Below are 11,749 nucleotides of genomic sequence, written 5' to 3' on the forward strand. Positions count from 1 at the left end.
CGGGAAATATATATATATATACTAAAATCATTTTCCTGGAGAATGAACTTGGACAGAAAATTGGATCTAGACAGAGACAGATGTGATAAGATTATTGACACGCTCTTGCGCTTACTTTCTCATGCTTGTGTCAGCACGAGTTACGCTACTGCTGAAGAAAAAAAAAACACCAAAAACATAACAAAAATTTTCTTTGGACAAATTATAATGGTTGGTTGAACATATGGTTTCAAAATACTGAAAAATGTAATTTCTGTACCTATACTATTAGAAATATTGTTTTTAGATTTTGTTATTGAGCTCAAGTTATTACTTACTCAAATATTTTGCTCAAATCTTGATTAAATATAAGAGTGAATGTCAAATTAAGATTATAACATTATTTATATATTTATTCCTTGATTATAAATTCTATTAGAATGGGTGTTCAGATGTTCCATGGCTACCTTATAAATAAAAAAATGTTCTTAGCAGCCATAATAAGAGACGGGTAGAAAATATTCTAATTTAATGAACGAAATTATTATCAAAGTAGATACAATATTTGGTATAGAAAACATAATTCTCAATTCCTAATATATGATATTCGATTAAATAATTCATTTATAAAACATTCAATAGTGATCTTATTGACGAAGTTCTCCGATACGAAATATTCGATAAATAATATCATAGTCTTCGACAGCATTTAAATATAAATTTACAAATAATGAAAATTAAATTGAATAACAAATAAAGGATTTTTTTACTATTTAAATAATATAAAACACACTTAATTACATAGTTTTGGTAGACAGCGTGACAAAATTGGATAATAGTTATCCTTGTAACCCTTTGGTTTGGTACATTTTAAAGGGTTTAGTATTACTCTCAAAATCAGTTATAACCCGTGAGCTAATCCCGTGAGTTAATCTTTGTCATCACGGGTTTGAACAGACTTAGGTTTAAAAAAAATATATATTTTTTTATGTGAGTTAGTTTTCAATTCGGTTTACTTAAAATCTAGTTTATTCGGATTGACTCTCCACCTAATTTAATTTAATTATTTATTATTTAGTGTTTCAATATTATTAGTTAACATTTTTTTTATTAAAGTGTAGATGAGATAAAAACTTTAATAAAAAAATGTTTAAAAAAAAATTATAGATTTATCTTTTCAAGACTCTAATATTATAGAAGGATAAGTGATACAAAAATTATCAATTTTAAAAACTTATTTGTTCGCTTGTTTGTTTTTGGATTATAATTGAATTAAATGATATATATTATATATTTATTTTAAAATGTCTTTGGAGTTAGAGTAAAATTTATTTAGATTTAAATTTAAAAAATTATAATTTTTTTATTTAAAAAAATATATTTAAGTAACTTAGTGAGTCAATTCGTTTAACCCACCATCAATCGGGTTCGAAAATTTTCAGTTTACAAATATATAATCATGTTGAGTTGGCTCACTAAATGACTAACTACTTATGGGAACCTGATTACCGCTTTAACACCTTTAAGTATAGTCTTGCTTTATGAAATTTATTTTTCCTTTATAATATATCGTTTTACTGTAACTTTTGTTTATTTACTTTTTAGTCAAATACAGATTAATAATTTATCTTTTTCTTATTACATTATATATTTTTTTCTTACCCTATGTTATGTTCATTTCAAAATTATCTGGATTATCATTTTAGCTCCCTGATCATATTGTGAATAAAATAAATACTCCTCTAAATAAACTTAATTAAAATTTCAAGAATTTAAATTTTAACCTGTCTGAACAGTCTTGCTTCATTTCTTCACTCGCTTCATCACCTTGAGTTTTCATAAGACCCATAGAAGTTTTAAAAGTTCAGTCCCGCTGGGAAGGGAAGAAGAACGATACCTGGTTTTTCGGTTTCTTCTTTATCCCGAATCCAAGCGAAGAAGGAGAAAAGGTCATTAGAAGAAGAAGAAGAAGCTTCTGCTCTGTGCCAAAACAGAATAGTTGTTTCATAGAAGAAGAAGAAAAAGAAGAATGTCGTCGTATTTGGGATTCGGGAAGGCTTCAGGACCCAGTGCACCTCCCAAATCCGACTCTCCATACTCTTTTGGTTTCACCAACCCTTCTCCTATCCCTCCTACTTCTTCACCTGATCCTGCTTTTTCGTCACAATCCACGCCCAGGTACGTCAATTCTTCAACAACCTTTATTTCATTTCATTGATATCTTGAATTTAAACCCTGAAAGCTTTATCTTGTTAGTGGGTTTTGTACTCACGTTGAAATGGGATGAGGAATTTGAATCGATTTGCATTTAACCCTTTCCCTTGCCTGTTTTCTGGAGCTACGAGAGTTTCTTGTATATTAGAACATGTGAATCTTCCGCAAAGGGTTATATTTTGATTTGAATTGTTTTTGTTAAAGAAGAGCGAGGGTGTCTGGCAACTGTAATTTGTTGCTTGCATTTGGAAGGGTTCAAGCGTTTTTGGCTCCTTGTTGTGTTCGGGTTATTTTATTGAATAGGGAGTCAGAAATGTTATATGTTATCAGTGTTTTGGAGGTGAAAATTGGGGATCACATCACATTATACCACGAATTGCATGATTTGGGTATCTGGGGTTAATACCCTTCAACTGCTGGGGATGTAGTGCTAAACATAGGTAGTATTTAAGCTGGATAGATAAAATGGAGAAATGCTTCAGATGTAATCTGTGATGGTGTAGTGTAGCGTCTTTGTCAGTGAATCTGTGAATGGAATTTCTTTTGTTCAAGTAAAACACTTACGGTACTCTTCTTGGGATAGTGAATGTTGGGTAGTAAATTACCGGAGTGAAATATCAGTGTAACTTGTTGAATGGATCTGTGTAAACCATTAAAATAGCCCCCATACTTTTTATTACATCGTTTAAAATAGCACAACCTAGTGAGATAAGTCTTGGCCATTAATGCATGCGTTGTTTTGTTCAAATTCAGGTTAATGTCCTTGTATTGACTTCTGTTAAGGCATTAAACCCTGAAAATATTGTCAGGGATAACATGGTTAGAGTAATATTTAATACTAGGTTTGGATAAAATTCAAACAATTCCATGTACACTTTTGGTGGTGATAATATTTTTTTTTTGTTTTTAGACACTATAAAAGTTCCCATTCCATATGTTATGGCAAAACTAAGAGCACTTTTTGACCAGCATTTATTTCCAACTCGAACATATGTTTATTTTAGACTAGACATTCTTTTTGTGGGTGTAGTTTATGTTTAAAATGTTCATTGCATGATGCATTTTCATAGTTCACATTCTCTTTCAGATCCATTGATTCTTCCAGTTGGAGTGATGAACAGAAAATATTCTATAAAGATTTGGAGACCCATACCCCTCAAAGGCCTTCCCCAGCCACAACATTTATTTCTTCTCGTGATTCCACTACTGGTCTTACAGCCAGAACTTCAGGATTTCCAAATCCGGAGAGAAGATCGCCTCCTATATCTTATGCAGATGTTGAAGATTTGGGTAATTCTGATCAACCTGTCACGATAAATAAGTAAGACAATATCACCTATAAACTGTAATACTATCATGATTCTATAAATTTATTATTTATTAGGCATTTTTATTGGAATATTGTATTTATAGAGCAGAAATATGTTAAGACAGTCCGAAATTGGGGTGGAGTTTAAGCAATTATCTCAGTTGCCCTGTTGTTTTGAACTTTATTATGAACAACCTTTTTCCCATGAAAATGCCATACAAGTCTCAGTTTGTTCAATTCAAGGTTCTATATAAACTGAAATGAGTAATTGAAAGGGATTGATTTGCCCTTTTTGGTGTTTCCCTGTGTTGAGTTGTTAGCACAACAATCCTTTAGACTCTTTATGCTCATGTGCATGTGTAGAATCATCCTAAATCCAGGACTTCCCAGAAAAATGTGAGGTCCCATCTCTAATTATTTGAGCCTGTTTAGTGGTTCATTTTTCAGGCCTTCTTTATCTCCTCCTAGACTGGGAAGCACATCAACTGTTCCAAGGACTGGTCCTCATTCTCAAATTCACCAGAAATCTTTTCCGTTTAATGTTCCTGAAGCCACTGTAGGCAAACCCATGAACTCCACTGCTTCTAAAAGAACAAGATCACCTGCTTCGTCATTTGCAGCCAATGAAACCCTTGAAGGAAACTTAATTTCCTCTGAAGACAACTCTGAACGGTATAATATTAGCTTGGCTCTATTTTTTGTTCATCATGCATTTATTTTATCTTACATTATTTATTTTTAAAGTATCTTTCCTCGTATGCTGTGCAGTGAAATTTTAGCCAAGGCCAAGCGTTTAGCCCGGTTCAAAGTAGAGCTAAGCAGATCTGAGCAAAATAATGTTGATATTCCCGACCAGAAGGCATTTGCTAGTAGATCTGAACAGTCTGTGTTGGAGCCGAAATATGTGAGGGGGCATTTAGTGGATTCAGCTAGCAACTTTAGCAGTGCCCATGTTGTTGCTGATAATGAAGTCTTGGAAACATCCAATGTAATTATTGGCTTATGTCCAGATATGTGTCCTGGTATATTTTCTCAGATTTTAAATCCAAGAGTGAACCTGTGAGAATTGTTATATGTTGAGATCTCATGAAAGATTTGAGATTCCTTATTTGTTTTTAATATGGGGAAGGGCATTTTCAGAGAACCACAATTCTAACTTCATTTTGGAATTTCTTTTACTAGGGAAAACATGTTACATCGCCTGAAAAATTTAGCCCAAATTTTGATTTGTGTTTCAGAGTCAGAAAGGGGAGAGCGTGAAAGAAAAGGGGATCTTGACCAATATGAACGTGTGGATGGGGATAGAAATGTAACTAGCAGACTTCTTGCAGTTAAGAAGGTGATTCTCATATTATTAAATAGTACTGTTTTTCCTATGAAATTGCTCTCTACTCTTTAAGTATTATTAGTTACTTAAATCGTTAATCATGTCAGTATACTAGAACAGCTGAGAGGGAAGCCAGTTTGATCCGGCCTATGCCCATCCTGAAGAATACAATTGATTATCTACTCACATTGCTAGATCGGCCTTATGATGAGAGGTTTCTTGGCGTGTATAACTTCTTGTGGGATAGGATGAGAGCAATTCGGATGGACCTGAGAATGCAGCACATTTTCAATCAAGGGGCTATTACTATGCTGGAGCAGATGGTACTTCCTTGTGGCCATGTTATCATTATTTATTTTTTTCCATACATGTTCTTAAGCCTTGGTTCTAGTCATCCCTCTATGAATGGGTGAACACAGTAAGGAGCATAGATTGAAAAACCTCGGGCAAGATTTTACAGATTTACAACTTCCCAATAGAAATACACATCTTTCATTATCACCCTAAAATATGGAAACACTGTGCACTATTAAATATTAGCATCATGAACTTAGCACTTAAAGACCTTGCATGGTTTGGACTAAAAGTCAAGTGTCTCTTCTTAGTCCAAAAGTTATACATCTGAATTAATCTTGATTTGTTGTATCAACTGTTATATATTTTCTGAAATTTAGCCTCTGTTAGTTTTTTCCTTCAGAAAATTTCCTTTTCATTTAGTCATGTCTTGTGTTGTAACATGACTGCCACGAGTTATTAGTCAGTGACTCACTGTAGCGTGCATAGCTTGTCAGATGACTTGATTTTCAATTTTTCAGCCTAATCACTTTTAGTACAGCGATAGTATAATCAAAATCACATGCTAAAACAAATATTCATGCTTTTCTTGCAATAATACATACAAAAGCCACATTATTGCTCTTATTTAAGTGATAATGTCATGTTTCTCTCTTCGTAGTTCATTAAATTTATGTGGGTTATGACAATACCAAATGTATAAATTTGTTGTTTATCACTTTCATAGTTGTGTATTGGTAGAATATCTTTTGAAATATCGGTTATAATTATATAGAACATGCATATGCTTGCTACAAAGCAGTATCTGAGGATTATGAAGGCTAATGAAGCTGTGATTTCTGTGGTTCCAGATAAAATTACATATCATTGCAATGCATGAATTATGTGATTACACTAAGGGAGAAGGATTTTCAGAGGGCTTTGATGCTCATCTCAATATTGAGCAGATGAACAAAACTTCAGTTGAACTGTTCCAGATGTATGATGATCATAGAAAGAAAGGAATGAATATTCAGACTGAAAAAGAGTTTCGAGGCTATTATGCTCTTCTTAAATTGGATAAGCACCCTGGTTATAAAGTAAGTAGCCTTTGTAGTGCTTTTGATTGTCTGATTTAATTTGCTATGAAGAAATCCAAGGAACTAATCTAGTCATGCTAGGTTGAACCTGCCGAACTCTCCCTTGAAATTGCTAAGATGACTCCAGAGATAAGGCAGACTCCAGAAGTTCTATTTGCCCGCAGTGTAGCAAGGTCATAATTCTCTTTGAGGTTTATGTGTGCGTGTGTACGTTTTTAATCTGAACATTCCCTGATTTTGTTTTGCAGAGCATGCCGAACTGGTAATTTTATTGCCTTCTTTCGGCTTGCAAGAAAAGCAACTTATCTTCAAGCATGTCTAATGCACGCTCACTTTGCAAAGGTATGTGATATTGTTTTCTATTTTGTGCTCAATAAAAATCATATGATTGTACTTGTCCTTGTAAAGCTTAGGGCGGCCACTCAGATTGGAAATGTATTTACTCAATCATTGCAGGCAATTAGGAAATTGCTGAAGTTGATTGGAGACAAAATTACACTATCTTATCTTGCTCCATTTTGCTAGATAATTGAATATCTATCACATGATACATATCAAAATGATAACCAAGTAAAATTAATTTCGTTTTAATTTTATGCGATCCCTTTCAGTCTGCAATATATTAGTGGAAATAATTTTGTGGAATTCACTTTATTAGTGGTTTTGGTTATGATGTGAATAAGCAACTTCGTATAAGAAATCCTAACCTTTATGTCTCGTCTTACTTTACCAGTTGCGTACCCAGGCACTTGCTTCTCTACATTCTGGCCTACAGAATAACCAAGGAATCCCTGTTGCTCATGTTGCCAACTGGCTTGCTATGGAGGTATGTTTATTAGATAGATTTGGATGTGTCTCATTTTCCCATTTTTCTTGTTTCAAGGGGAAATGTGGGTGAGAGCGTGCATGGCAGGATATTGCATTCATGAATTTCCAACCTTCTCATAGATTCACCTTTGCTGTATTAATTAGGATGAAAGCATAGAGGGCCTCATGGAGTACCACGGATTCTTGCTAAAAATATTTGAAGAACCTTACATGGTGAAGGAAGGTCCATTTCTCAATGTTGATGTTGACTATCCCACCAAGTGTTCAAAACTTGTGCATAAGAAAAGGTCTGGAAGGATAATTGAAGATATTTCACTCTCAATTCAAGCAGAATCACCACATGTTGAGACTATGAAAGAGATTCAGATGAGGAAGCCTGAACCACAGGTAGCTTCACCTGTTAAAAATGACAGTTCTGTCCAGAACCCTGATGAGGAAATTCCAGACGCCGTGGCTATTTACTCCCCTGAGGTATCAAGAAAGGCATTTAAGGATGTTCCAGACAGTCCAAAAGATAAAGATATCTCTGGTCATCGTCTGTCACCACTGAGCTCTCCTTTTCCTAATATTATTCCTGAACAACAACTTCCTAGATTTGGTGTTTTCAATGGTACCAATTCAGATTTGATTGCTAGAGGCTCTCCAAATAGAAACTTTCAGTTTAGTGTTGAACAAAGGCCATTGGAGATTATACCAAAAAAAGCTCCACCGGAAAGTTCATTAGGTTTTAGTTTTTCAGTGCCACCTCCTGTGTCCCACGCTGTATTCAAGGATGAGCCTCTAATTATTCACCAAGAGCATGAAGATGAAATTAATGAATTTAGTGAAAATTGTCAAGATGAAGAAATAGCGGAGGCCAAGCTGAAGTTGTTCTTAAGGTTTTTATGCCTTTTTCATTTCAGAATTATATTTTTAATTACATATGAAAAGTTTGCACTATTTATTATTTTTATGCTGTTTTACTGTCTTCTTGTCAGGTTATGGAGGAGGAGAGCATCAAAATTAAGAATGTTACGGGAAGAAAGGCAATTAGCATCAAATGCTGCACTAGACTCTATGTCGTTGGGTCCCCCAATTCAACATTATATAGATGTAAGTATGACAGGATTTTTGTGATTCTTCTATGAACCTGTATCTTTGACTTGGTTTATTTATTTTTTACTTTGGCGGTTACCTTTTTTTGATGTAGCGACCTGGCAACTTTGATAAGTTTGACATTGATATAGCTATGAGGGAGAGATATGAAAAACAGGAGAAATCATGGTCAAGACTTAATGTTTCTGATGTAGTTGCCAGTACATTAGGCAGAAGAAATCCAGATGCTAAATGCTTGTGCTGGAAAATTATTCTATGCTCTCAGATGAAAACTGGATATGAAATGGGGGGAGCAGGCACTTGGTTGACCTCAAAGTTCATGCCTTCAAGTGATGAAGATGTGGTTTTTTCATCGCCTGGCTTGGTAATATGGAGGAAATGGATTTCTAATCAATCTGTCATCAATCCTTCCTGCTGCCTCTCTGTAGTTAGGGATACAGCATTTGGTAGTCTAGATGAGGCAGTATCTGGGGCAGGTGCTGTTTTGTTTCTTGTGTCTGAGAACATCTCATGGGAGCTTCAGAGGTCTCGTCTTCATACTCTTCTGATGTCAATTCCATCTGGGGCCTGCTTGCCTCTTCTGATTCTATGCCACTCATACGATGAAAGGTTCTCTTCTGCTATAACTAATGAGCTGGGCCTTCAAAACATTGATAAATTGAAGATCAGTAAGTTTCTGCTTGTTTTTCTGTACGAAAACCAGCGGATGGAGCACTTGAGCGGATTTTTCAGTGATACACGATTAAGGGAAGGACTGGAATGGCTGGCATGTGAATCACCCTTGCAACCCAACATTGGCTGTGTGAAAACACGAGAACTTGTTTACGCCCATCTTAATTCCTTCCCAGGTGGGCAGCGCATTGCCATCAACTCCAACTTGGGGCCTAATGACTGCATCTCATTGTTCAATGAAGCCTTAGATCGCTCAATAAAGGAAATTACTGCTACTGCCAGTTCAAATCCCACTGGTTGGCCTTGTCCAGAAATTGGTTTACTTGACAAGTTTTGTGATGAAGACAGAGTAGTGAAAATGTGCTTGCCAACTTTGGGATGGAGCTCAAACGAGAAAACTGAACCAATTATTCGTGCTTTGCAAAACTGTAAGCTCCCTACTTTTCCTGGTGATTTATCCTGGTTAGCCAGAGGTTCTAAAGTTGGACAGGAGATAGAGCACCAGAGAAAACAGCTTGAGAATTGCTTGATCCAGTACTTGACTCATACTAGCAAGACTATGGGAATTGCTTTGGCAACAAAAGAGGCTTCTGTCACAATGCAAAGCTGCGCCAGGCTTGAGCTACGTGGCTCAAATTACCATGTAATTCCTCACTGGGGTATGATTTTTCGTAGAATTTTCAACTGGCGTTTAATGGGTTTATCTAGCAGGGAAATCTCCATGGCCTACATCTCAGAACGTCATCATGTTGCTCTTCCAAATGTGAGTCCTGAAACATGGCTTTCTTATTATCCAGACACTTCTTTAGATGAAATAATCAGTGTGAGCTGCAACTCTCCTCTTCCCGTTAAGCATCAACCACTTCAACGTCTTCCGAGGATGGTTTCAAATGATGTATTCCAAGGAACTGTTAACCAGACAGATTCTGAAAACAATCTTCCGCTTGATAAATCACCTACCATGGATTCAGCTACAACATTTTCTAATGCCAAACCAAATACAGAAGCTGACAAATTAAGCAAGCTATTGGACCATTGTAACTTGCTGCAGGATAGCATAGATAAGAAGCTTTTTTTATACTACTAATACCCAGGTCACTTTTCTTCTTACCATTCCTTGTATCTATCCTAAACTAAAGTAAATTTTGATTTATAGGAAATTTTGTACAATAGTTAATTGTATTTTTTTTTTCATTTCCTTTGATAAAATCAAAATTTATGGAATTGTGATGCTAACCATGACAATCATTAGTATTCATAAAATGGGAATATAATTTTTTTTTCCTAAAAATATGTTGTTTGCTAACATTTTTTTTAATTTTATAACTAATTTTATAACTAATATAGAAATATCGTTGAATCTATTTATTAGCATCTATACACCATTTAGGTGTTTTGATTCTTCAAATAGCATGAGTGAAACAACAGTCTCAAATTGGATTTCTGTAAGTCTCACTGCTCAGATATGAAAAACGATATTAATTCAACATTGTAAAATATATGCATATAATTTATAAATAAAATAACTTCATCAATCAATTTAAAAGAAAATATGATTTAATTCAGCAATCATAAAATCCTTTAGACATAATAATATTAGCTGTAATACATAAAGGAGTATCTAATATTGTAAATAAGTTGATTATTAATTTGTATCATGTTAAAAAGAATTGAATTGATATCATGTGGTTAAGTGAAAGTTAAATAGGACTCAGTACATACTTGTCGCATTAGAGGAGTTCTTCCCTAATAATTTTACATTATTTTTTGTCATCTATAACATTTAATCAATTTTATTTATGTGGCGTGACAATTACACGAGTAATTGACTTTTATTTTCTCACTTCAGAAAATTCAACTTTTTTTTTAACAATTTTAGATTATATCAGCTACTAATAATAGATAAACTAATTTTAAGGGTTGTTGTTAATTTTTTTAACCATTTTTTCATTTATTTTTTAAATTTCGGATGCTAATTTCATTAATAATTTATAATTTTAGGGACTATTTTATGTATTTCGAGAATAAACTAATCTTTACATTAAAATATTAGACACCATATTAAAATTACCCTATATTATATTTATATTTGCATGTTTTACAATAATAGTCTTTTTAATTTTTTTAGAAAATTATTCCTTCTAACTGTTTTAAATTATTACTTTTCAGCAATGGTTGAGATGATATATCAATGTGTATTTGAAAAGAGACGCTATAAAAGTAACACATTTTTGTTGTTTTCTTTCAAATTCATTTACCCTTTTCTTTGTAGTTGAAAAAGTGTGAGAATTTAAAGAATAATTTTTCACAAAAATATTTAATCTGAAAATATTTATCTATATAAAGTTTCTTTTATATAGATAAAGAATCATAATTACGCTTATCGAGACAAGTTTACTAAAAAAGTAATTATTTTCATTAATAAACACACTCTCTCAAATATATATTTAAGATAACTGAAAAATGAACAATATATTTTATTAATAAAAAATAAAACCACAATTATTTTTGAAATGAATATAGGGGTATTTTGGACAGAAGAAGTATAGGAGAAGGGTTCTTAAATGTGCATATTAAAAAGAACCTGTGTTTCTTTGAAATCCTTCCATAATGGTGTACACCTAATAACATGGTACTCTTTTTAAGGATGTTGCTCATGAATGTTGCAGCATGGCACATACATGCCAGAGGGACTCATAATCATCACTCTCATTGCATTGCATTTAATAATTTATTAAACCAATTTTCAAATTAAACCATGCACCAAAAAACACTGAACTAGGACTGTTTCTCCTTCCGTGCCAGAATAAATAAAATATTGAAATCTATAAATCCACCATTATTATATCAATCAATGATATGCAATGCAAGTGTAAAAGAAAATTTGACATCAGGAAAAGAATTAATTCTTTTCGTAAGAATCCATTATTTTAAAATAATTCTTAAGATAAC

General features: G+C 33.5%; 1 protein-coding gene across 2 annotated transcripts; it reads left to right on the forward strand.

Annotated features, from left to right (window-relative positions):
• The first annotated feature begins 1,797 nt into the window (after nt 1-1,797).
• On the forward strand, nt 1,798-9,974 carry LOC124847572 (SAC3 family protein B). Of its 2 annotated transcripts, none has more exons than XM_047325088.2 (13): nt 1,798-2,157; nt 3,281-3,514; nt 3,935-4,174; nt 4,271-4,524; nt 4,741-4,841; nt 4,937-5,152; nt 5,975-6,202; nt 6,284-6,375; nt 6,451-6,544; nt 6,936-7,028; nt 7,175-7,908; nt 8,008-8,122; nt 8,220-9,974. In XM_047325088.2, the coding sequence occupies exons 1-13, from the start codon at nt 2,009-2,011 to the stop codon at nt 9,882-9,884; spliced, it is 4,215 nt and encodes a 1,404-aa protein (XP_047181044.1). In that variant the 5' UTR covers nt 1,798-2,008; the 3' UTR covers nt 9,885-9,974. The 2 variants fall into 2 exon arrangements, with proteins under 2 accessions (XP_047181044.1, XP_047181045.1); XM_047325089.2 differs by having other exon boundaries at nt 1,799-2,157; nt 3,950-4,174.
• The last annotated feature ends 1,775 nt before the right edge of the window (nt 9,975-11,749 follow it).

This window comes from Vigna umbellata, chromosome 5 (genome assembly GCF_029865625.1).
Source record: "Vigna umbellata cultivar VRB3 chromosome 5, Vumbellata_1.0, whole genome shotgun sequence".
NCBI lineage: Eukaryota > Viridiplantae > Streptophyta > Magnoliopsida > Fabales > Fabaceae > Vigna > Vigna umbellata.